The sequence below is a fragment of the Ursus arctos genome, unplaced genomic scaffold, assembly GCF_023065955.2.
Source record: "Ursus arctos isolate Adak ecotype North America unplaced genomic scaffold, UrsArc2.0 scaffold_19, whole genome shotgun sequence".
In the NCBI taxonomy this organism is placed as follows: domain Eukaryota; kingdom Metazoa; phylum Chordata; class Mammalia; order Carnivora; family Ursidae; genus Ursus; species Ursus arctos.
Window position 1 is genome coordinate 38,818,292 of NW_026622863.1, and position 26,440 is coordinate 38,844,731.

Here is a 26,440-nt window from a genome sequence, read left to right on the forward strand (position 1 = left end):
GCCTCGGTCCACACCCCACTTCCAGCCAGGCTCCACTCACCAAGCAAACGTGCAGAAACAGAGAGATAAACCTCAAGGTTACCTCACCAGGACACATCGTTTTTCGGAAAGAACCCAACTCCGATCAGTAAGGAAAGGCTGAACCAATGGTAATGTATCCATGTGCAGAAGGGAACGACCACAGCAGGCTGGAGGCTGCTAGCCCCTGAAAGTCCCACTTGCAAGGCTGGCCCCTGACTTGCAATGCTCCTCAGGAGCTTGGTTTTGAGGAAGGGCTCACTCTGTCTAAACCGTGCAACAACGTGGTTTACGCTGAACATCTGCTTTCCCTCTAGGAGTCTGGAAGTTTGGCATGTGGCAGGCACAGCGTATTTACGTGACCAGCTTCCCATAAAAATCTTGGGCCCTGAGTCCCTATAGAGCTCCTGGTAGACAACACTTCATATTTGCTGTTATAACCCACTGCTGGATGAACTAAGGTTGTCCTGTACGTCTCCCTGGGGAGAGGACACTCTGAAGCTTGCACCTGGTTTCCTCCAGACTCCAGCCGTGCACCTCTTCCCTTTGGTGACTGTGCTCTGGGTCCTTTGGGTATCGTCAATCGTAGCAGTGTGACTATATGCTGAGTCCCGAACACTGAACCAAGGGGTGGTCTCAGGGACACAAATGCAACACACACAACAGATCACCATGCAGTGATTAAAGGACCAGCTGGGGCTACATCTACTAACTTCCAAGATTTCCATGACGTACGGTTAAGCACATAAGTGGCTTGATAAAAATGGGGAGGGTACGATCTTGTTTTTCCACATCCACCCCTAACCCGGCATCCACCTTGGGTACGTACGTGGAAACCCACGTGTTGCCACACAGAGAAGATGGAGAGGGAGCGGTCAGGACAAAATCACACACACACACACAAACACAGTTCAATGTTAAGGAGAAACGGAAATGATACAACTGTCGCCATTACTACAAAAATGTAAAATGTAAAAACTGAAGGAGAACAAAGGTAAGAACCAGATGGCAGCAGGGATGAAGGAAGATGATTTTAATTTCAGGGTACGCTAACGGGCAATTCAAGTTTAGATTTCTCTTATTTCAGTAGAGCATCTGTGATAAATTTAAGGCTTTTTTTAATTAAAAAGAAATTACACACCAAATGTTCCAGTACCGATCAACAGCATAAAGCCTGACGTTCACCTGACCAGAAACTCGCATCTCTCGGCGAGCGAGAAAGGGGAAGAACGGCAACCCTGGGGGCGGGGGGGGGGGGGTGCCACTCACGTCTTCGTGACCGTAGGTGCAGGCCAGGTGGAGCGGCGTGTTACCGTTGTTGTCCTGCACCTCGGGGCTGGCTTTGTAATGCAGGAGCAGCAGCTGCCAAAGGAGAAGGGAGAGCAGGTGAGCACCGGCCGCCCCGCGACGCCGACCCACGCTTCCTCGGGCAGCGTGGCCCGAAGTCTCACCGCAGAGCCCACGCCTTCCCACCGGCAACCCTGTGGACCTACACTACAATCAAAATTCTATCATCCCTCTCATCCTTCCCTTCAAAACGCTGAGAGATTAAAGAACAAGGCCCACAGCCCCACCCTTCTCCCCAGAAGCCATCGTGAGGCTTCAAGTCGACACCGAAGGGTTTCGTCCAGTGGATCCACAGGCAGGTGCCGTGGCCTCGGACACACGGCCCATCCTGTGAGGCTGGGGAAGAGCCGGGGTGCGAGGCAGGAGCGGGGCCGTGAGGTGGACATGCGGAGCTGGGCTCGTCTGAGCACGCGCAGGGGGTGGCACCCCTGCTCACCGTGACGCTCTGATAGCCCTTCTGGCAGGCGAGATGCAGCGGGGCAGACCCGTGATAGTCCGTGGCGTTTACCACCGCGCCTCTGGAGACCAGGAGGTCAATGAGGGATGCCTGCCCTGCAGAACAGAGGGATTTCACCAGAGAGAAGGAAAGAGCCGGGGCCTCTCCAAATCCTAAACAGGAAGTCCCATTATTTTACCCTCTTATTCTCTGGTAGGGGACAATCCAGGAAGTGTTTCTCCCCTTGAGAGGAACCAGAGCTAACATCAAGTCAGACTTCCTGGGGTGGGCCCCCCTCCCTCCGGAGGGGGCTCGGCTCTGGTCCACCTCTCAGCAACAGAAGGTAGTGGAAAAGAGTCTTAGATATCCACAGAAGATTCTGTGGTTTATCAGTTCACAGGATGGAATACTGTGCGACCATTACGAAAACAGCAAAGCCCCTGGGGGTGTCCCATGACACAGGCCCTTCCACACCCAACTCCACCACCCCCGTCAGTCAGGCCTCTGCTGGGCCACCCCTGGCTCCATCCCTTTGCCTTAGTAGCCCAACCAAAGGCCAACCCAAGACCACATACCACAGAGGGCGGCCACATGGAGCGGTGTGTGACCCCTGTCATCTCTGGAAAATGGAGTGACAATGGAGGGATCGTTCAGCCTCCTAAAAGAGGGAGAAGAGGGGCCCCTGGGTGGCTCAGTTGGTTGGGCATCCGACTCTTGATTTCAGCTGAGGTCATGATCTCAGGGTCGTGAGATCAAGCCCCACATTGGGCTCATGTTGAGCATGAAACCTGCTTAAGAGTCTCCCTCTCCCTCTGCCCCTCCCCACCCCTACTCTCACGCTCTCTCTAAAAAAAAAGAGAGAGCGAGAGAGATAGAAGACATAGAAAAATACACCCTAGGAATGGCAGGGAAAAGCCTCTCCCTACCAGGTTGGACATGCCAGTGTCCTGGGGCTAGCAGACAGATCTCAGGATGTTAGCCAAGCTGTATCTCTTTAACAGTGTCCGAGAGATCATCCAGCCCCTGCTCGGTCTCCTGCAGGGTGAGGGTCTGGTTCCAGCATCCCTCCCCCACCCACCCGTCTAGGCTCTGACACCCAGCAGAATAGCCTGACAAGGGGAAGGGAAAGGTCACCGGAGAAGCTGACATTCCTTCCATCCTAAAATCTACTTTCTGGGGCTGGGTAGGCTCTGTACCCACCTACTCTGGCATCCGGACCAGCAGCATGCCAAGTAGTTTTAGGACCTTTATTCCACCTGATTCTCCAAAGAGGTGGATGTTACTGTCTCCACTTAACAGCAGAGGAAGTTGAGTGCAGCAAGGGATTCAAAATTGCACAACAGGGGCGCCTGGGTGGCTCAGTCAGGCGTCTGCCTTCAGCTCAGGTCATGATCTCGGGGTCCTGGGATCAAGCCCCACATTGGGCTCCCTGCTCAGTGGGGAGTTTGCTTCTCCCTCTGCCTCTGCCCGCCCCCTCGTGTGTGTGCACGCGCTCTCTCTCTCTCTCAAATAAATAAAATCTTAAAAAAAAAAAAATCGCACGACACACCAGTGGAAAGTTCTGCCCAGGCCCGCGCCTCCTCCTTGCCAGCACGCTGAGCCTCCATGGGGACACTCTTACCCAGAGACAAGTTTCTCACAGTCGTCACAGAAGCACAGAGGGTGACACATCCTTTGGACGGCATCTTTGTCTTGGTCATCTTGGCTCAGAAGTCTTTCCACTTCTTTCTGGTTACCCGCTGCAATGTGCTACAAAGTGACATTAAAAACACTACCAAAGTTAAGGAATGCTTCTCTTCTTAAGGCGTGAAGTTTTGGAGCCTGCTTACAGAAACATGTTTCTATGCACGCATGGATGACAGGACTTGCTCTCTGGGATGTGTTTTAAAATAATCTGGGTGGACAGGGAAAGCAGGTGGGGGTGGAGACGAAATAGGACAGAGATGGCCAAGGAGATGGTCACGTGGGTGTGCATTTACACTCTCTTTACTTTTGGAAATGTTACAAATCTTCCGTAGCTTAAAACAACAATATGACAAAATTCCCAAAGCAATCGTGGGGGAGGATCATGCCTCCTGAACCTCAGGGTGGATGCAGACCCCTCCCTAGAACACGCCTCGGTCCTGAACTCTTGTGTTCTAACAAAGCCTCGGTTTGTGGGGAAAGGGAACGGCTGCAGTAGCAAGAGATCCCATCCACAAACGAGCCAGCAGGGCAGGGCTCAGCCCTGGGATTCCAGGATGTGCTCCTCTCAGGGACCGAGACGTTCTGGGGAGCACGCTGCCCCTGGGAGGCTCCCTGAGTGCTCCAGGAACCCACGGCGGCTCCGGGTGGCCAGAAGCACCCACAGGCTCCCTGAGGAGGTCTGCCCTCACCCAGCCCTCGCCGACGACCCAGGAGGGCACCTCGCTAGCCTCCCAGGGGCAATCACATCTGAGCAGGGAGCCGCCTGCACGCGCCGAGTGATGAAACCACTGCTGTGCACTGAGCTCTCAGCCTGGGGCGTGCTCACGTGAACATCGGCGGTGCGGGGCTCCCGGAGCCCAGGGAGGCGTCAGCTCTGCACCTCGGAGCTGGCCTCGACGAACAGGTGGAGAGAGGACCACCTGGGCAGGGGGCTCCAGGCATGCTGCCCCTCCTGGCCACAGCACAGCACACCTTGGGGGAGATGCCCAGACGTAAAACCTCAGCATTCCCGGACCCGCGCTGGGCACAACGCGAACTTCGGTGTTGAACCAAGCACACTGCCCTGATGGACGCTGGAGAGATGAAACGTCCCTCACACGCCTGTGCCCGCACGGCCTTCCCGGTGTCTTACCTTAAACAGACAATCAATGGGAGTTGAAGTCATCTGAGACAGCAGACTCATTCTCTGCTTCAGGAACAGACGGTCACCAAAGCCCTCAGACTCCTGCAGGAAAAACCCAATAATCTGTTCTTATCAACTTGTCACATGATGTCAGAGCAGATCCTTCGCAATGGAGAACCCGGGTGCGGTCCTTGATATTTCTGCACAGAACAGGGTCGGCAGAGCCTTTCTCCCTGGGCCAGAGAGCAGATCCTCATCGGCCGGACGAAGGGCTTGCCGTCTGTCCCTCCAGGAAGCAGCCGCTGGGCGGGGAGCCCTAGGGGCCTGGGGACACACTGCCTCTGTGCACACATGCGTGGAATGTGTCATCACTGAGTGTGGAATGTAGCGAGCTCACACCATCCTCCCCAGGACGGAAGCCTGGATTGCCCCTGGCCGCCTCCTCCTCTCAGACCGCTGTCCTAAAGCCTGCACAGCCCTGGGCATACAGAGAGGACAGCCATCTGACAGACTGTTCTAGATTTCCCAGTGTCAAGCAGCAGGAGCAGGAGAGAGAGGAGTCTTGCTTTCTGAACATGCTTATTAAAACAGCAGACGGGGGCGCCTGGGTGGCACAGTGGTTAAGCATCTGCCTTCGGCTCAGGGCGTGGTCCCGGCGTTCTGGGATCGAGCCCCACATCAGGCTCCTCCGCTGGAAGCCTGCTTCTTCCTCTCCCACTCCCCCTGCTTGTGTTCCCTCTCTCACTGGCTGTCTCTATCTCTGTCGAATAAATAAATAAAATCTTAAAAAAAAAAAAAAAAAAAAACAGCAAACAAAGATGGCCACTGTTCCCAAATCCTGTGATACACTGGGGTCTGCCCCAAATAATAAATTCACGTCTTTGTGTTGCAGGTAATGTTTAGTTTGATACAAAAATCTAAAAATGCATCCTTCCTTCATGAAATAATTCCTAGCGAGACATTGCAACGCTCCCTGGAGAACCTGCAACTTGACGGGTGACGAATTAACTGCCTCAAAAGAGTCTCAGTGGGAGGTAAAGGGAGTTTCTCCCCGCAGCCAGCTGCTGCCGGAAGAACTCACCGAACCCTGACAAAAGTATGGGAGAAGGCCCTTCATGGCCCTCAAAGTTCTGACCCAGAGATCCTGGGTGACACCTCAGGGGTCGGTCCCTTTCTGGGGTCCTCTGTCAGGCACTGTCCCTCACACTGGCAGCCCTAAGAGGGTTAAACACACACCAACCTCTCAGAACGAGAGCCCGTTTGCTCCGGGCTGCCATCTGCTGTATAAAGTTCTAACAACCTGTTTTATTCAGTGATTTATAGCCAAACAGCTTAGAGTCAGAGAACCGTGAAAGACACTGTTGCTTGTCCCCTCCTCCACTCTGGGTAACTATATGAAGGGCAGTGACGAAGAGAGGCAAGTCCTCAGGGCCTGAACCTTCAAGGAGAAATGACCTACTGGGAGAGACAGCATATCAGCTCAGATCTGTTTGGGAAGGGGGGTAAATACTATTTATGAGAAACCCAGCACAGTGAGAAAGACCAGAAGCCCAAGAAGCTGAACAGAGAAGGGGACTGATTCATTCAGGGTTCTGTTTTCTAGTCTCCAAGGTTTAAACTAGAGTCATCCCAGTAATGCTCATTTTCAAAAAGCTTCGGCTCAGGTCATGATCCTGGGGTCCCAGGATTGAGTATCATATCGGACTCCCTGCCCAACGGGGAGTCTGCTTCTCCCTCTGAGCCTCCCCCTGCTCGTTCTCCCTCTCTCTCATTCTCTCTCTAATAAATAAATAAAATCTTAAAAAAAAAAAAACTAGTCTTGATTTTCAAGTCTTTTAAGTCTTTATGCTTAAAGAATGTATATATGGTCACCTCAGAGACAATTAGATCTTGGGGGGGGAAATTTCTGTGAAACTACATCATATTACATAAAGAGGTAATAGGAAAACAAAATTTGATTTACTAATACTGAGTCCTGAATGCTCTCCAGAAACCTCACCTGCTGTGTGGAGATCCACTTGAGCTCCTTCCCCAGGAAGGGACATGGACACATCGTCCTGGCCTCACACCTTCCAAGACAGAACTGCACTAGGACAGGAAGCCAGTCAGCAGCTGAGGCTGACCAAGGCCAAGGCAGAATCTCAATGCCGGCATCACAAAAGACAAGGAAGCCACCACACCTGTTCTATCAACACAGGTAAGTAGCACCTCTCACGCCTGCCCCACACAAGGCCCAAGGGACTGGCTCCACGGCCACCTGTAAGGATGAGGCACACCTTGTCCCAACACCTGGCGGGACCAACCACCCCCATTCAGAAAGGCAGGACCAGGACCGGGGGCAGACACCCTAGACAAGAGGGGCACACAGGGCGGTATCCCCACCTTGTCCAGAGAGCCTATCCACACAGGATGCACCAGAGAACCTGGAAACAGAGACACGCAGACGCGGGGGTGTTGGAGAACCAAGCTGAGGGCACCAGTATCAGCTCATGCTTCACAAAGGCCCTTCCAAACACCCTAGTTCATTCTTGCAAACTCCTAGCAAGAGGTGAAACACACAGCACCACCTTCAGGGTGGATGGGAAGCGGACAGAAACTTAGAGATACAGACTTGACCAAGGGCAAACACAAGTGCTGGGCTCAAACCAACTCTAGCACAAGAGGGGCCACCCCTCAAAACTCCCCTCATCCAGGGGTGCCTGGCTGGCTCAGTTAGTGGAGCATGCGAGTCCTGATCTCGGGATTGTGAGTTCGAGCCCCATGGCGGGTGTAGAGATGACTTAAAAAGAAAACCTTTAAAAATACATAAATAAAAATTAAAAACCAAAACAACTCCCCCAGATCCCACTCCGGATATTGTCTGAAGTCAAAGTGGGTGTGGGAAGCTGACGAGTGCTGCGTGGTCAGCCACCTCCTTCCATTCTGGTCAAAGGCTTCAGGTGTTAGCCTTGCTGCCTACACGTCACAGAAAGCAAGCAGGATGGCCACTGTGCAGTTATGGGGGCAGCAAGGGGATGGCAGCACTTCCCTCTAGGTGACAGGGGGCACCCTTGGCCCCATCGAGAAGCATGAGGCAATTCCTACCATCAGCCTATGTGCCAACAAGAGGAGCACAGTCTCAAATTTTAGTTAAAAATACAATTGTATAGGGACACATGGGTGGCTCAGTCGGTTGGGCGTCCAACTCTTGGTTTCAGCTCAGGTCATCTCAGGGTTGTGGGATCGAGCCCCGTGTCAGGCTCCTCGCTCAGCATGGGGTCTGCTTGAGATTCTTTCCCTCTCCCTCTCTCTCTGCTCCTCCCTCTGCTCACACACACACACTCTCTCTCTCTAAAATAGGGAAGGCATGCGATGTGATGAGCACTGGGTGTTATATACACTTAATCAATCACTGAACACTGCACCAAAAATTAGTCATGTACTATACACTGGCTAATTGAATTTAAATCAAAAATAGATTAATTAAAAAATAAACTAAAAAAAAATAATAAAATAACAAAGTCTTTAAAAAATTGTACAGGCACAGAAAAAAGACATGTACCAAAACGTTAAAAAGTCATCCCCAGTTGGTGAGTTTGTGAGAGGTATTTGCGATCTTCCCTGCAAGTGTATACAGCTGTCCCTCGAGCAACACAGAGCTAAACTGCATGGGTCCACTTAGATGGCGACAGACACAGGACAGTACTATGAACATACGTTCTCTTCCTTATGATTTCCCTTAGTAACATTTTTTCTCCAGCTGACTTTATTGTAAAAGTACGGTATGTATGATATATATAACATACACAATATGTGTTAATCAACTGTTTATATCATCAGTTAGGCCTCTGGTCAACAGTAGGCTACTAGTAGTTAAGTCCTGGGGGGTCACAAGTTATATGCGGCTTTTCGACCACGTGGAGGGTCAGCAACTTTAACCCCTATGTTGTTCAAGGGTCAACTGTATATGGTAAATATTGTTTATAAGCAAGCATTGGTCTCCTAATCAGAAAAAAAACAACAACTATTCTTTTGGTAAAAACAGTGTAAAATGCTACATACAATATAATTTAAATTATGTGAAATATACAGGGATGGGAGAAAGACAGGAGAACAAATCTTTTAACGGTGAGTGATTTCGCCCAAGTGCACCTGTCTGGGGAGACCTCTGGTTTTTTCCAGATATTTTAACTCATCATTACTTTGGGAGATTCTACCATCAGCAGAAAATTAAGATCAAGGGAATGCTCAGTCCGCAGGACTCCTGGCGTGTAATACAGGAATCTCTTCATCTTACTAATTTCCACGTTGTGACTTCTGTGCGTACTGTCACATTTTGCCAGCTGGTGCAGTAGGCCAGCAGTGCAATCTTGGTGTAAGATTCTCACACTTCACATCGAAATACAACCACCTCCCTTAAGCATAGCTCACCGAGAAAATCATAAGGCCAGTGAGTCCTAAAATTGCGTATGTGAATAATTCCATCTCTTGCCTAGATATCCAAACTCATGGTTTCTAGCTCCTCCCTTCTGCCTATGTGCTTTTTTGAGAATGGCAAGGATTAATAAAGCAGGATTTTAACTGAATCCCGGTCATATTCTGCCAACTTTCATAACCAATTGGGTGCTTATCGTTTCAGGCTGCTGGGTGGCTATCAAGCCTCAGAGCCCTTAGACAGCAGAGGCCTCGTTCTTGGGAGACCATTTAAGAATCCCCCTCCCCCACGGCGCCTGGGTGGCTCAGTCAGTTAAGCGTGTGCCTTCGACTCAGGTCATGATCTCCCTGGAATCGAGCCCCATGTCAGGCTCCCTCTCCCTCTGCTGTTACCCTGCTTGTACGCTCACTCGCTCCCCGCCCCCTCAATCTCAAATAAATAAATCTTGAGGAGAAAAAAAAAGAAGAGAATCCCCCTCCCCACCCGCCAACCTCAGAACCCTACCAAAGGTGCCCTGACACCCACAAAGAAAGGCCAGGGCAGGAGGGATCTTACGGGCGGCTTAACGGAGAGGCTTCCTTGCCGAATATATTCGATCGCAGCCTCAATCGAGGTCAGGCAGTATCCCAATTCATCTTTTGCTGAGCTGCTAAATCTGAAGTTTTTGATATAACTCAAATTTGCCATCCTAACAAAAGAAGAAAAAAGTTTCACTGTTGTGGACCCAATCAATTAACACCTCTCCAGAAACAGCGCTATGGACTTGAGTGACTGAAGTCAGTTAGCTCCAGGAGCTATGACTGCTCCCCCCTTAAGCTCTAGAGTGTGCAATTAGGAAAATAAGGAAAACTACTTGGTCCTTTCCAGTATACCAATATACCAGTTTTTAAAAAGCTAACTACTATAAAGTGACCCGGGGGTTCCCATCAGAAGAGAACGGGCTTTGGAGTCAAACAGAACTGCAGTCAGCGTCCCGCTGAGTCACTGGCTAGCTGCGTGTTCCATAAGCTCTCTGGGCCTCAGTTTCCCCATCTGTAAATGGGATGACAGCCACCCCCTGCAGAACGAAGGCAGGGCAGACACAACCATGGACTCATAAGGGGCGCTTGATGTCCTGGAGTTATATACTAAAACCATCCCAGCACAATGCTGCCATCTTGAAAAAGTATTTTAACCCAAAATATTACCAATTAGGGATCTCTGTTTTCACAAGCAAATACAACAGGACCGACAGCAGATCATCAGCACACATGGTCTCCAAGTTAACTGCAGGGGGGGGAAAGCACATGTTCGAAGCCATCATGAGACCGGTGTTTCAACTTCCCGCCATCATCCAACCCACAAAGCCACAATCCAGTAAGACTACACATCAGGGAGAAGTTCCACTGCACAATTTCCTTTACAGAGTCCTGAATTACTGTCACATTTGAGAGGGAAATGAATGCCTAGCATTCTCAGAACATGTGCAAAAGGAGGAAATTCCAAGCAGACTCCCCCTCGCCACCTTCCAGGCGGTTCAAGTCAGTGATGGCGGACACGAGGTGAAGGTGTGCCCAGAGCCACCGAGAAAAGCCTCTTTCCTCCTGAGGTCATTTCCATTTTATACACTGCAAGCAAAGTCTAATGCTCACGTTTGAATAGCACAAAAGAGCAAACTGTGACTGTCTCTCCCATCCCTGCTGCCCAATCTTCCCCCCGAGGCTACTGCTGCTGCTTCCACCTAACCTTCCGGAGACAGTCCAGGAACTCACCACCGTGCATCTGGATGTAGAGCCGACCCCTTTCTCTGGAATGTCGTTGGAAGTGTACCATATACGCTCCCTTTTATTTCACTTAATGCGCTGTGACGATCACCCCCTATCTGCACACATGGGTAGGACTCCCTTTTACTTTTTTCTCAGCTTGTTTTGCTTTACTTTTTATAATGAAAAATTTTAAACAGACACAAAATTAGGAAGAAGGATCTAATGAACAGTTGAACCCCCGTGTGCCCATCACCAGCTTGGATCATTTTTTTTTTTAAATTAAAGTTTTGTAATTTTAGCCAAAAAATGTCAATGGAACGGCTTCGGGTTGGAACACAGCTGCAGAAGGGGACCGGTGAGCAATGTGGCGTGGACTAAACAGTCGGCCGTGAACGTCCTGATGGGGCCATATACCCACACCCTAGCGCCATGACAAGTTCAAGAGAACCCCAACAGGAAGCTTAAAGTCAATCACACACACTGCTGTACCTTGACAAGCTCAGACTTGGGCTGTGGACAGTGTCATTCTGGAACCCCAAAGCTACTGAAAAGGCAGGGTCTCAAAGAACCTATGCCACTTGGATTCTGATTTATAGACCAGCTGTGTGACGCCCACGGCGGTATGGGGAGGCCTGGCTCACTTTTGAGGCCGCTCCTCCTCCGCCACCATTCTCTTACTCTTATCTGCCTTCCTACCCCCGAATCCCCGTTACTAGGCACCCACGCATCAGAGCAGACTCCAGTGTGCTCACACGGGGGTGCTCTGCTGCACGTCAGCCCACTGGTGTGATCCTTGAAGACGACACCGCTCCTTAACAGACTTTTGCATCTGGACGGAAGTGTCTACGCCACCATCAGGCCCCTCCCCCGAGCACACACCTCTCTGGCTGGGAGACTGGGTTATGAGCCGCACCACCTTTCGCAAACAAATCAGCTTCTGCTGTGGGGAGGTGCACTTGTTCAGCTGAGCCAGCTCTCTCTTTGCACGAGGTATGTTGAAGCTGCAAAATAATTTGGGAAGTGACAACTTAAGACCACGGTGGGAGGGCCCTTCTTCCCTGATCTAATAGCACACCCCCAGCTTACACTGCTTACGACCAACTGTAAGTAACGACAAACAAAAGTAGAAACCCAGAAGCAGTCAGACTCAAATCAGTGGCAAACTCAACACCTCTGAATGTCCCATTCAGGATGCAAAACGGTATTACAGCTGCACCAAAAAATGAGGGGAAAAAAAGTAAAAATCCTTAGCCCCAGAGTGAGACAGCTCAAAGGAGTTAAAATCGTTTCAACATAAATACTTTAGACATTTTTGTAGCCTAAAGAAACATAAATTAATTCAAAGCCAGGTGCCTCTCTGGCAGGCCTCCCTCAGATGGGCAGGCGAGGAGCGGTGTCTGCACGTGGGACCCACCTGGGTGAGCGGTGTGCCTGTCAAGAGACCAGCTGTGCGAAACCCCCGCCCCTCGAGCTCCCACCCAGCTGGCAGCAGGGGGAGGAAGGTGACATCTGCCAACCTCAGTCCTTTATCTTTGGTCACAAGTAACCGCACTGCTCCTCAGAATGAACCAAGTCAAATCCATGTGCAGTTCCTGCCGCTGAGAGCCCCGTTTCCAGAAGCAGAACGCCCCAGCCTCCGAGGATGCCGAGCGACGGCAGCACAAACTCTTACCTGCACTCCGGTTTCACGCCAATGTCCTTCTGCTGAAGATCTTGAAGGCTTCTTGTGATTTTATTAAAGGCAGCGTCCTAACAACAGATTTTAACGAAGTTTCAAATTTCTTGAAAAGCTTAGAATAAAGGGCTTCCAACCGGGATGCTGGGGATTTAGGACCTACCTCGCTTGCCTCTATGGTCCCCACGTATTTAAAGATCAGATCATAAATATCGTGCTGGACGTACATCTGCAAAATCAACGAACAGACCCCCGTTGCGAGCGCACAGGGGTGACAGGGGGAGCCCCCCCCACGCCCAGCACCGCTGCCCTCTCCCGCCGCACTGGCCTGGCCTCTTACCTCCACTGCCTGCTTCAGCAGGCTCATCTGGGCCTCCTGCTTGGCAAGCATTTTCTGCAGGACAAGAAGGTACCGTTAAAGAGCTCGGATTGGGCATGTGGGCAAACGGTAGTTCTCTCAATTGAAAGTCCTACGGCTTACCAGGTGAGAGTCCCTCAGAAGCTGCTGGAGACATTTGGTGTAGAGAGCATTCACCGAGTCCTGCGCAACACAGAGCAGAGAAATAGGTCACTCGTAATCCAAGTCCCCAACACAAACCCTGAAACGTGTCACGTGTCCCGGAGCGAGAGGTCCCATTTCGCAGGAGGTACTTCCTGGGTGACAAGCTCTTTAAGTCCTGATACAGGCTTATCAAATAAATTATGTGATTTTTTTTTCAACTTTTTTTTTTTAAGTGTATATGCATGAAGGGTAAGAGAAAATTTCCCTTGGGGTTCACATAGGTGATAACAATATTCACTTTCATACTCTGTCATGTTCGAGTTTTCTCCAGTGGCCTGTACTACTTTTATTGTTAGAAGGAAACATTTAAACAAAGCTCCCGACAGTGGAGGCAGCAAAGTTGCAGAACGCACTGAGAGGGATCCCCGTGTTCTTGAACCAGCCTGAGCCAGGGCACCCTGGCAAAGCAAGACACAGCTACTGACTATGTGTTGACGGAGGCTCTTTCTTTCACATTCCCTGAATGTTCGCTGGAAAGACGCAATGCTCCTGTCAAATCTCTCCGCGTGTCTTCCCAAAAACTCCCTCACATCTTCGATGGTTTTCAGGATAAATGGATCTGAAGATGTTGAAGGCTCTTCTGAAAAAGAGACAGAGGGTCAGGCTGGCTGAAGCCTTCACAGTTTCCTAATGGGGGAAGTACCACATCCTTTGCCCTGCTCCCCCAGGGTCTGGAGCCCCATCTCCCAGGAGAGGACGGGAATTATTTCAAGATACTGCCCAAGAGCAGTCTCGTTACAGGACAGCTCAGGATCCAGAGCGCCTGGCCTCTTGAAGCCCTTTCCTTGGAGAAAACAATTTGAGAACAATTTGAGACCATGGGCATGACCTCTGAGGCTCTGGTGAAGACGACCTGATTCCTGGCAATGGAGGCCTCAGAGTACATTCAGCACACTGTTATCTCAATTTCCTGGAACAACTGAACAATTATTATTTATTAAAAATAATGAGCTCTCAAAGAGGCACAACAGTGGGGCTGGGGGGGGCAATAATGGTGTAAGAGCTAGCTCTAACACTGAGGCCCAGTGTCAAAGCCAGGGCTACCACCCTGCCCAACTCCAGGGGGCAACATTCACACAGAGGTCTACATTGATGTTGCCTCCCAGAATTGTGTAATGTCCAACCTGTGCAACCTTACACAGCAGCCACCAGCCACATTGTCTTAGCTCAAGAAGACTTTTTGATTAAGCTCTGGGGAATTACTGTAAAGTTAGGCAAGCTTCTAATGGGCTCTTGAATATTTTATGGGATGTTTATAACAGCTACGTCAGGAGGAAGTTCAACCAATACAATTCTCCAAATCAGGGGAAAGGGGTTTTTTACCCAGAATACCTGAACTCTCTCTCTTTTCCAAAGGATGGGCTATGCACAGTATGCTGAAACTTTCTTCTTTTTCATTGTAGAAAGTTTCTTCAAAGAGAATGGGCACTGAGAGAAGACAGGCAAAACCAGCTCCTAATTTAATCCTGTTTCCTTGTATAAAGACATCCTGGAACAAGAGAGCCGTCACTGCACCAGCAGCCGGGGGGTGACCACTGATCCCCCCTCCGCCTGGGCCCCGATACAGCGCTGCTTCCGACCTGTCTGCCTTTGCTCCAATGGGGCTTTGCAGGGGAGCAAGAACATTCTTCCAATTTGCTTTTTGATTCTAAAATGTTTTCCTTCCTCTTTGTTCGCCCTGTAGCTACGGCTGATCCTTTTTAAATACTGTGACAGAGATGCATTAAGCTGGTTCTTAGAGCAGAAGAAAACCTGTACCCTCTGGGACAGGAGGAAGAAGGCTCTCCTGGAATGACCTGCCACTGCAAGGGGACAGGCCTGGGAAAGGCATGCTGCCATCCCCGCCACATTCAGCACTCTGGCCACGGCTGGGGTGCCCTGGCAGACGAGCCGTGGTAAGTGTGACTCCTCTGTTCTCCTTGTAGATTTGGCTTCCCCGAAGAGAACAAACTAACAGTGATTGGCATGGCGAACAGGGCTGCTAACCCCCCCCCCAGGTGGCGTCCCAGTAACCCCGTGTCCCATCCTGTCCCTCCTCTCCCGCCACAGGCCCACACGAGCCCTAGTTGTCAGGTCCAAGGGACCGAGCTGCACCAAATGCACCTGGGCCCATGCCAGTCCCTGCAACAAACAGAACACCCTGTCCCAGAATCTCGCTACCTCCCCTTAAAAAGTAAGAAAACGCGGACCCCAAAGAAGACAGACGTCATACATCTCCTGTCATGACATGCTGAGAGAGAGAAAACGCCCTTCCAACCGTGAGGGAACCTCTGAGAACCCCAGGCTGAGGGAGAGTCTACAAAGCAAAACAGTCCATGTCATGAAAGACAAAGACAGCCCGAGGATTGTGCCAAATCGAAGGAAACTTAAAAGACCAGCAACTAAAGGCACTGCAGGGTCCTGGATCTGAAAAGAAAAAAAAAAATTTCTAGGAAAGGATATTATTTGTATAATTAGCACGATTTGTATGAGGACAGTGTGTTGAGCGGTTCATTTTCCTGAGTGCGCTCACTCTGCTGTAATTCGCAGGAAAGGCATGTTTTAGAATAAAGGGACATGGTATCTGCAACTCACTCTTTTTCTGAAAAATGTTCAGAAAAAGCAACAGTAGCGTGTGGGGTGTGGGGGAGAGGGACTGAGAAAACAAATGTGGCCAAAATGCTCACAGCAGACCAATCTGAGGGAAGAGTGTAGGAGAGTTCTTTGTGCTTTACTGAAGCTTTCTCTAGGTTTGAGATTATTTCAAAAGAATGTGTTTTTGGTTTTTTTTAACTTATTTAAGTTTGTTTTTTTTTTTTAAGATTTTATTTATTTATTTGACAGAGATAGAGACAGCCAGTGAGAGAGGGAACACAAGCAGGGGGAGTGGGAGAGGAAGAAGCAGGCTCATAGCGGAGGAGCCCGATGTGGGGCTCGATCCCATAACGCCGGGATCACGCCCTGAGCCGAAGGCAGACGCTTAACCGCTGTGCCACCCAGGCGCCCCTTAACTTATTTAAGTTTTTAAAACATACTTGTTTTTTGTTTTTGTTTTGGCTTAAGTTTTAATAACATTTTTTTAAGAATGTTTTTTAAAAAGTTAAAATTCACCCCTGATGTCCGATTTGTGGCCAAAACACTGATGAGCTTTCAAGAGCACGGGGAGAAAACAGGTTACTGACAAGACCTCGTTCAGGAGGTGTTCCAGAGACTTACCAGCAGGAGGCCCTCGAGGAGGGAGAGATGCCCTGCCCTCCCCACCCCTCTACCCGCCCTCCTCCCAGGCAGAGGCCAAGCCAGGCCCTGCTCCTGACTACCATCTCCTCTTTCCTCAAAGGCAGGGGCCCTCCAACCCCATGCCATGGGCTGCTGTGCGTGTCCGAGCCATCATTTACCACAGCAGGGACAGGGTGAGACGCAGGACCCCCTGCCCCCCCTTCCCAAACACTGAGTGAGGGACCCTGGCTGACCCACAAAGAAATGAATACCTTTCCATTTAAGGTCTGAAAGTGCTCTTCCACGGGTATCAAAATATAGGACTCGAACTGACAAGTGGACTGAACGCTGCTCGACAAGCTTCCTTTGCAGGGCACCAGGACCTGGAAACAGTAAGCAGGGTGAAGAGTACGAGATGTGCCACTAACGGCTGCGGGAGGACGCTCCCGCCAGGACTGCTGTGGGGACCCTACTGGCAGACAGAACAAAGCGACTGGGGTGACGGACGTCCTGATGGCAAAGCCGTGACCCCAGACCTGGGCAGAGGGGCAGGCGCAGGCCCCCAAGCTTGTTCCCACACTTGCTGGGTCCCGCCACCCACAGCCAACACCAGGCGCCCCCTCTATTCTCAAGAGGCTCAGGGACGACTCCAGAGGCAGACAGGGTAGTTTGGAAAGAACAGAAAAGTGTTAACTAAAAAGTCACATGTAATCCCAAACCCCGCCGCCTGAATGAGAAGAAACACTGCACCTTGAAGATAGTTTCCTTCCGTCTTTTTTCTCTATTTTTTTTTTAACCCGGTTGTGATCATAGTTTGTAATACGAGCCGCAGAAACAGGGTTTCCTACGGCAGATCACCACCTCCACCAAGGCGTCTCGGGGTGCCAGACTCTGTCCTTGGGGCGGGCTCCATCTGAGATGTGAACTGTGGCCCGACTGTGGCCACCACACGGCCTCTGCCCTGGCAACCACACACGGGCCTGTGCGTGGCAGCTCAGGGACTCTCTCAGCTCAAGTGTACTCGGAAGGAACACGACCAAGCTGGTGGAGACCCTCGGAACCCCATCTCCTAAAAGCAGCCCGGCACAAAGCAAACGGCTTCTGCGCTATCTCCATCCTGCAGACAAGGAAACTGAGGCCCAAGGGAGCCGAGGAACCTGTCTGGGGTCACGTGGCCAGTGAATGGTGAGGCCCTGACGCAAACTCCTGCCGCCTCCTGGAGCCAGGGCCGGAGGCTCAGCCCAGAGCCCGCTGGAGCTCCCGCTGCAAAGACACCGTGAAACCGCGCAGCCTTGACAGCCGCTGTCACCCAGGCCGCGTAGGAAGGGGGGCTTGGCCTCCCCCCACACAGAGGGACACGCCAACCCCTCAGAGCAGAAGGAGGCACTGTGGATGGAGGCACATTGACAAAATGGCCCGGCCTCTCCTCAAAACATCGAGACAGAATCAGATGAACATCTAACTACCAATTTCAGGAAGTGCGGTGAACAGAGGACCCCCGTCAGCACCACCCCCGGGGCCGCAATTGGCAAGAGCCAGAACTCTCCAGCATGACTGACCCGGCTGAATGCACTGCAAAGGCACAAAGAAAGAAAACGAGGGAAGGGGAAGGTAAAACGAAAAAGCAGCGGAACTCTGTGGAGACGGCTTCCCAAGGCCACACGTATGTCGACACTGACCACGCCTCACACGCGGGGCACGCGCGCCTCTGCGCACTTCACTTTAGCTCCGCAGCGAGGAGAAAAGACAGACGTAGAGATGCGACCATCCAATGTGACGTGTGGATCTCCTCTGGAGCCTGATCTGAACAAACCCACCGTGAGACAGGCAATTGGGAGATGATCTGGGAAACGTGAACAGGGACTAGATGGTGGACAATATTGAAGAATTAGTGTGGAAAGTTTTAGCTGTGATAATGGCATTGTGGTTACATTTTTTTAAAGAGTCCTTATCATTTAAAGACACATTTCTAAATACCTACGGACGGAACTGTATGAGTACCTGACATAGTTTTCTGGGATTTGCTTCAAAATAATCCAGTGGCCGAGGGTGGAGGGCGGGAGGGGACAGAAATGACATGTGATGGGCCACCGAACGGATCACCCCTGAACATGGGTGACAGGTGCATGGGGCTCATTACATTACTCTTTCTACTTTGATCATATGTTTGAAATTGAGCTCAGTCAGTAGAGCACGGGACTCTCAATCTCTTGGGGTCACAGTTTGAGCCCCAAGTTGGGCATAGAGATTACCTAAAAAAAAAAAAATCATTTTAAAATAATTTAAAATTTTATGGGATGCCTGGGTGGCTCATTCGGTGAAGCGTCTGCCTTTGGCTCAGGTAATGATCCCAGGGTCATGGGATCTAGACCCATGTCGGGCTCCTTGCTCAGTGGGAAGCCTGCTTCTCCCTCTGCCTGCTGCTCCCCCTGCTTGTGCTCGCTCTCTCCCTCTCTCTGGCAAATAAATAAATAAAATCTTTTAAAAAAATTTTAAGTTTTAATAAAAGTGAAACTTTAAAAAGGGGAAAAAATAAAGATGAAAGAAGGAAAGAAAGAAAGAAAGAAAGAAAGAAAGAAAGAAAGAAAGAAAGAAAGAAAAGGTAGGCCCTCAGGTTTAAGCCTGAATTGAGAAACAGCCCCCTCACGGCCTCAGGGAGCACAGGAAGAAGAGCCTGGAGACCCTAGGGCCAGCCACAGGCACAGGAATGCCATGAATCAGATCTGGGGGATGTTTAACGCCCAAACTTAGGGAGGCCCAGAGATGGTCCCAAACCTGCTCTATGGATGAAGGAGTCACACGGTCCCGTGTGAGAGACCAGGAACGTCTGAGGTGCTTTGGAGAACCTCAGCCCAGCTGTGATTACATTCTATTGACCTGTTTACATCCGCTTTGTCTGCCTCCCTAACTTAGAGTACGATGGGCTCCTGGTGCATTGTATCCCTGTTACCAACCTCACTGTTCAACATACAGTAGGTGCCCAATCAATGTTTGTTGAGTGAATAGGGGTCCTCCAATATCAAGGACCCCCTCGCCCCCCCAGTTTTCAGGCAGACAATGCTGTCCAGAGCATTTCATTGCAAGCAGAAGCCAGCAGCTGGGCTCTCCGGCTGAGAGGGAGGGTGAGGAGCCAGCCGCCGGGGCTGGGGACATGGAACAGCTATGAGGCTGCCCGTGGGAGGCGGGGTCAAGGGCAAGTGCCTTCGGGGCTCTCCCAAGACGGTGCTTCAGACTTCTGGAGATCTCATGGGCATTATAGCCTAGGTGGAGGACACAAGGCTGAGTCTCTGAGTAGACCGTAAGTGGAGGACCCCTGCTTATTTTAAAGCTTAACAATAAAACTTTTTATTCTAGTCCCTTTATAAAGAATTTTTAAATAACAGTAATTAAAGAAAGGACAGGAGAATAAAAGCAAGAATCAGCATTCGTGACGCTACTCCAGGGCACCCTCCTGACTCCTCCCCAATGTTAGGGTGACTTCTGTCCTGACACCCATTCTTCTGAGCGACCAATGGCCAGCTTCTGGAATCCCCCGAAGGCATGCTGTGTTCCCCACTCATCTGCACAATCCTGGACACCCCGTGTGGTGCCTGGCACGTAGTGCACGCTCAACAGATGTTTGTTGGCCGGGTCTACGCCAAAGGAATCCTAAGAACTAGAGTATGGACCTTAGTGCCCTCAGCTGGCCTGTGCGGGTATTCTCCTTGAAAGTCAGTTCTTTGGAACTTGGAAGACATGCTGACAGGTTCCCAGGCTAGCCCTCAAAAGCCTACATACCCCATAATTAAAAGATCACAATAGGGGCGCCTGGGTGGGGCAGTCAGCTGAGCATCTGACTCTTGATTTCGGCTGGGGTCATGATCTCAGGGTCATGGGATCAAGCCCTGTGTCGGGCTCCGCACTCAGTGCGGAGTCTGCTTGAGACTCTCTCTCTCTCTCTCCCTCTGCCCCTCCCCACCATGCGTTCTCTCTCTAATAAAACAAATCTTTTTTAAAAAAAAGATCACAATAAGAGGAACAAAATTAATCTCCCTTTGTAATTTTTTTTCTCCTATAGGCAATAACCCACCTGAGGATCCTGGAGGACCTTCCCCCTGCCATGTCGTGGACAAGAGCCCCAGGGAGGCAGCAGGCCTGCCCGGCCCACTCTGAAGAAACCACAGTGTGTAATTAGCTGGATGCTAATTAAATAGAACAGGGGTGACTATTAGAAGCAGTGTGGGGGTGTCACGAGCCTCTGTGGTTGGAACCTGGGAAACATGGGGAAAAGGAGCTTCCCCCATCCCGTCAGAGAGCAGGTGACGATGGGAGGTGCCCGCCTGGATGCACGGGCATCCCAATCAAAGGAAGGTTCTGGAAGGAAGTCAAACTCGAGGAGGGAGGGGGCGGGTGGAGGGAGCAGTCAAGCTGCACCCCTCAGCTGCCAAACACCATCGCATAAGGATGGCCAGCGAGCTGGGCTTTAGGAAGAGGTGTGAGGGGCAGCTAACCCTGGCGGGGAGGGACGCATATGTTTAAAAGTGATGATTTCACAGTTTAGAGCCCGATAAATGACTCTGAGCCCCAGGGCTGATTCAAGGGCAGTCAAACTTGGCCCTATGGCCAGGCCCCAAGGAAAGAAAATCAGCATTCACCTGCTGAGGCAACAGGAATCCCTTCGTGGTGGCAGAAATGATAAGTACTCTTCCAGAGGTGACTGGAATATTCTTTTTCATTCCACCAACAGATGTATGTGGAGCACTACTGTGAATTAGAGCAGGTCGAACTGGAGCCCTTGTCACACAGCCAAGAGGGTCAGGAGCTAGCCATCAACATCTGAGTGGGCTGAGCTGGGCAGCAGTAGCCAGCTCCTTCCCACGGTGACTTCTGCTGAGGAGTCAGCCTCACTGACTCTCCCATCTACTGCAGGCCACAAAGTCAGTGTTGCCAAGTGTGGACCCCAGCAGCTCCCCATGGACCCTGCAGATCTCAGGGGGACGGAAGAAAAGACCTAGGATACCACTGTGAACTTGGGATGATACAGTTGAAGAAGAATCTCCCATTCCTCAGTGGAGCCAAAAGGAAGATGACCAAGATGCCAAAGTTCTTATTCAAAATTTCCCTTTCTCTGAAGTGAGCTCGAGTGGGAGTCCACTACTTGCAGCTGGAAAAGCATCTACCTGGTGACGGGAACCGAGCTAGGTCCTGGCAACACAGTGGTGAGCAAGACATACAGGTCCCACAGAGAGAGAGAGCACGCATGTGAACTGGGGGGATGGGCAGAGGGACAGAAAGAATCTTAGGCAGGCTCCACCCCCAGGATGGAGCCCAATTCAGGGCTCGATCTCACGACCTTAGATCATGACCTGAGCTGAAAATCAAGAGTTGGATGCTTAACTGACTGAGCCACCTAGGCGCCCGCACAGCGTGGCATTCTTAAAGAGCAAGAGAAAGTTACACATAGTCTGCTCTTACCCAGAAGACAGCATTTTTAAAAATGTTACAGAAGAAAGATGGGGAAGGAGTATTTCCCAAATTTGTTTAGCCCCTCCCCTTAACATGATTGCTTTGCATCCTGTACTTCTTCTCTGGGACATGTACCACAACTGTAATTAGCAGATATTTGCCCAGAGCATGACCATCTCTCCCAATAGCATTTAAGCTCTATAAAGGTAAAGACGGTGATGTTTATTCCCATTTTTTGTTGAACCCTCAGCATCAAACATGGTACCTTGCCCAGAAGAGCATTTAATAACTACTGTGAGATGAACAGATGATAATGTCTCTGGGTGAACTTTATATGATTTTTCTTGTCTTCTTGGAAAGTTATATTCTCCAATTGTTTTATATACATATACATACATATACACACACACATATATACGTATATACATATGTATACATGTACATATACACACACATATACACACCCACAAAATGAGCTTTATGACTTCTAAAAACCAAAGTAAAGTAATTCTGGGAAAAAACATATGACTCACAAAACCAATCCTAAAAACTGGAAGGAACTTGGAAAAAGCAGGCTTGGGGTGGCAGTGGGACAGAGTGGGTAAGGTGAAAGTCAGCTCCCAGTCCCAAAACAAGGCAGCCGACAACCCAAAGTGAACCTGAGCTATGCTGACTTGTCTAGTTCCAATCCTTGGCCACAAAGTAGGAGCATAGTACGAGAAGAGGACAGCACACAAAGACAAACACAAAGGCAAAAAAAAACAAAAAACCCTGAAAATAGAAAAGCAGTAGCACAAAGGCAGCAAGTGCTCTGTGCGGCACAGGGCCGTGTGTATCAGAGGCCCGCTGATGCCAGGAGCAGAAAGCCCGCCTCCCTGCAGGCAGCAGATGCCCCACAGACTATGGTTTCTCTCATGTGCTCCCCTCATCCTGCCATCTGGACACCTCCATTATTCCACCGGTTCTTTCCCTTTAGGAGATGCCTTTCAAAGCAACATACAAATGTGTTCACATGTTCCCTTACTATATGCGAGTGAACACACACCTCACAGACAAGGACCCATGACACCCTGAGAGAAATACACTTTCTTCCCCCAGAAGCTCTCAAGGTCAATGTGGAAAGAGAGAAACAAGACGAATACCATGAGATCAGTGTCAACAGGGGCTGTCCACAGAGAAAGAATTACACCCGAGACTGGTGCAGAGCCAGGAGGCTTCCTGGAGGAGGCAGCTCATGGTGGTCCCTCTCTGCTCGTTCTCATACTGAGCATGGTCTGGGGGTTGTTACATTCAGCAGGTTTGTAACTGACTCTCTCTAAAGTTAACCAAAGTCTATGGTATTTCTGGCCTTATCAACACTGCTTGGTCCACACCTGATGGAGAAGGACAACCCCCAGGATTGATGCACTTACAATGCCATGGGTTTGGGCCACCTTGCTGCATAAGTCAGGACGCCACTTTTGAAGAGCCAAATAGAAAGGATTTTTCAGGAGATCTTCATCATACAGAGCCATATGGACTTCAGATGGCAAAGAGAGTCTCCTGGGACAAGGGGAGAAAAAGCAGTAAATGACCACTTTCAGATTTATTTAACACATAAAAGTCCTGATCTGGCAATTTCTAAAAAGTGTCTCTGACATATATTATTCTACTCGATAGGAAATATCAAAGATAACCCACCAATTGCAAGATGACTTTTTTACTGGTTAACTGCAGACATTATATTCAGAAAATCTTGTTCAGGGGTGTGTGGGAGGCTCGGTTGGTTAAGCGGCTCCTTCAGGTCAGATCATGATCCCAGGGTCCTGGGATCGAGTCCCGCATCAGGCTCCTTGCTCAACAGGGAGCCTGCTTCTCCCTCTGCCTGCAGCTCCCCCTGCTTGTGCACACTCACTCTCTCTCTTTCTCTCTCTCTCTCTCGCTCTCTCTCAAATAAATAAAATCTTTTTAAAAATCTTGTCAAACTCCAAGTCATTGCAAAAAAGTAAAAATGGCTATTTTTAGAACATCCTTCATGACCAAAATTATATTTTAAAGATATGCATAAATTTTAATGAACTATTTTAAGCATATAGAGAAATACAGAGGAATAATGCAAATCTGCCACCCAGAACTACCCAATCTTAACATTTTGTCATGTTTGCCTCAGATTTTTTAAGAAATAAAGTATATCGGAATAGACAGGGGGGCGCCTGGGTGGCTCAATCAGTTAAGTGTCCGACTGTTGGTTTCAGCTCAGGTCATAATCTCAGGGTCCTCTGATCAAGCCCTTCATCGGGCTCTGTGCTCAGCTCAGAGTCTGCTGGAGATTTGTCTCCCTCTGCTCCTCCCCTGCTCTCTCTAAAATAAATAAAGTCTTAAAAAAAAAAAATCAACAGAATCCCCCTGTGCCCCTCTCTGATCCCCTAAATACCATCACATTAAGGATTAGGACTTCAACATATGAATGGAGCGGCACAAAAATTCAGTCCATAGCATAAGCCAATTGTCCCATTATCCTTTTTTGAATAGTCTATCCCTTCCGCACTGGCCAATAACGCTACCTTCGCTATACTCCAAGTTCTCATATACGTGTGGCGTATTTCTAAGCTCTACTGTCTTTCAACAGTCTAGACCAGTGCCATCCAACAGATATATGAGAAATGTAATTATATATACACTATGCATAATGACATATGTAATTTAAAATTTTCTAGTAGCCACATGAAAAAGGAAACAGGTAAAATTAGTTTTAATAATATATTTATGCTAATATATCCAAAATATTATATTTTAACATGTGATAATATTTTAAAATTATTAATGATGTATTTTACATTTTTACTCCTACTAAATCTTCAAAATTTGGTGTGTACCTTACATTCACTTTTCAATTCATACTAGCCACATTCAAGGGCTTAAAAACCACATGCAGCTAGTGGCTATTATATTGGACAGAGAGGGGCTAGACCACATTAGTTTACATGACTACAGCTTCATAATAAGCCTTGATAACACATAGAGAAAGGCCTCCCTCCTTGTTCTCCAAAATTGTCTGGTTATTCCTAATTTTTTGCAATATCACATAAACTAAAATCAGTTTCTCAATTCTGCATTAAATTTATAGACTGGAGAGTCAACATCTTTATAATAATGAATCTCATCATCCATGGACATGGTATGTCTTTCCACGTATGTCTTCTTCTACGTCTTCCAATTAAATTAAATAGATTATACACAACTTTTATTAAATATTATTTGTATAGTCTGTTGTGAATGGGGCTTCCGTTGCCCCTGATCTACTCCATTTACCATATATAAGTGTAGTTTCACTGAGCTATCAGAGAGGAATATGAAAAACGGGCACAGAAAAAGAATCTGAGCCTCCATCTCAAGTGGTGCAATGGAGAATACAAACACCTGTCTTGAAGGACTCCCATTTACATGCTGCCTTCACTATTTTTGCCATACTGCATACCAATGGACCACCACTTACTGCTGGCCCACATGGTGTCTTTGTGAGAATTAGAAAAAGGCACCCCATCTTCTCAGTGGGTACCACAGTCCTATACCAGGGCACATGGCTTGGTAAGTAGCTCACAGGCTGTTTATCAGCCCCAGTTTGCCAACATCTCACTCTCCTGGGCACCTATGCAATTATCTGTATAATTGTACACAATGGCTCTACTGTTAGTGTTTGACACATTCCTTTAAACACCTACTCTCTTTTAAAATTTATTTTTAAAATAACCCTTATTACAACTTTAAATATAAAAACAGTATACTCCAGGGTGCCTGGATGGCTCAGTTGGTTGAGCATCTGACTCTTGATCTGGGCTCAGGTTATGATCTCGGGGTTGTGGGATCAAGCCCTGTGCCAGGCTCCCGGCTCAGCAGGGAGTCTGCTTCTCCCTCTCCCTCTCCCTCTCCCTCTCCCTCTCCCCCTCCCCGGCTTGTGGTCACGCTGTCTCTCTCTCCCTCTCTCTCTCTCAAATAAAGTCTTTTTAAAAAGTTACGAGAACAACTGACATTATTTAAAACCTTGCTAGAGATACTACTGACTGCCAAATGTTCTGAGCTTGAGACCTCTTCTTTAAAATGAGAAAATCAGATGGGGCACCTCGGTGGTACGGTCAGTTAAGTGCCCACCTCTTGGTTTCGGCTCAGGTGGCTCAGGTCGTGATCTCAGGGCCATGAGATGGAGCCCACATCAGGCGCCACGCTCAACACAGTCGGTTTGAGTTTCTTTCTCCCTCTCCCCCTGCTCCTTCCCCCCATGCTTGTGTACGCTCTCTCTCTCTAAAATAAACACATAATAAAAATTTTAAAAAGAGAAAATTAGCAACCATTAAAGAACATCAAGTAAACTTATCCTTGATACCATCAGATAAATGAAATATGAATAAAAACTAAATTACTTTCTTACTATGTAACCATATTCCCACACGCCTTCTTGGGAAGATGCCAGGACAGCACATATAAGTAAGTACATTATGAATTCTATCTGTTACAGCTAATGATAAAAACAGCCATTATTTGAGAGCATCTTTGGTTCAGGTAACTGTGATAATTTCTGTTCATCCTCATCCTACTTTAATGTTCATGATAACTTACAGGCAATCGACTAAAACTAATGCTCACAATAACTACTGATATCAGTAGCCTCATACTTTGCAGATGAAGAAACTGAGGCTCGGTTGGCCAACTTGAGGTTACACAGATGTCAGAATTTATTCTAACATCCGCCTCTTTAACCACTACGCCCACTGTGTAAAATAAATATGCCTGGATTAAGGGTTATTTCATAAGCCACAG

At 49.0% G+C, this 26,440-nt stretch overlaps 1 protein-coding gene across 6 annotated transcripts in view; it reads right to left on the reverse strand.

Moving 5' to 3' along the window:
• The window catches only part of ANKRD27 (ankyrin repeat domain 27), a 47,997-nt gene that overhangs the window by 16,888 nt on the left and 4,669 nt on the right, over positions 1 to 26,440 (reverse strand). For 3 of the 6 annotated variants that reach the window (XM_026484269.4, XM_044378922.3, XM_048223704.2), the window contains exons 2-17: positions 23,059 to 23,188; positions 16,474 to 16,584; positions 14,339 to 14,495; positions 13,432 to 13,586; positions 12,926 to 12,985; positions 12,785 to 12,838; positions 12,608 to 12,673; positions 12,442 to 12,518; positions 11,649 to 11,770; positions 10,212 to 10,290; positions 9,580 to 9,712; positions 4,620 to 4,712; positions 3,423 to 3,550; positions 2,377 to 2,459; positions 1,802 to 1,917; positions 1,288 to 1,380 (exon numbers count right to left, since the gene is read on the reverse strand). In XM_026484269.4, coding sequence (XP_026340054.2) covers positions 1,288 to 1,380; positions 1,802 to 1,917; positions 2,377 to 2,459; positions 3,423 to 3,550; positions 4,620 to 4,712; positions 9,580 to 9,712; positions 10,212 to 10,290; positions 11,649 to 11,770; positions 12,442 to 12,518; positions 12,608 to 12,673; positions 12,785 to 12,838; positions 12,926 to 12,985; positions 13,432 to 13,586; positions 14,339 to 14,495; positions 16,474 to 16,584; positions 23,059 to 23,160 — 1,629 coding nt within the window. In that variant the 5' untranslated portion in view covers positions 23,161 to 23,188. The remainder of the gene's footprint in view (positions 1 to 1,287; positions 1,381 to 1,801; positions 1,918 to 2,376; positions 2,460 to 3,422; positions 3,551 to 4,619; positions 4,713 to 9,579; positions 9,713 to 10,211; positions 10,291 to 11,648; positions 11,771 to 12,441; positions 12,519 to 12,607; positions 12,674 to 12,784; positions 12,839 to 12,925; positions 12,986 to 13,431; positions 13,587 to 14,338; positions 14,496 to 16,473; positions 16,585 to 23,058; positions 23,189 to 26,440) is intronic. The other 3 variants (XM_048223706.2, XM_048223707.2, XM_057314305.1) reach the window with 2 other exon arrangements.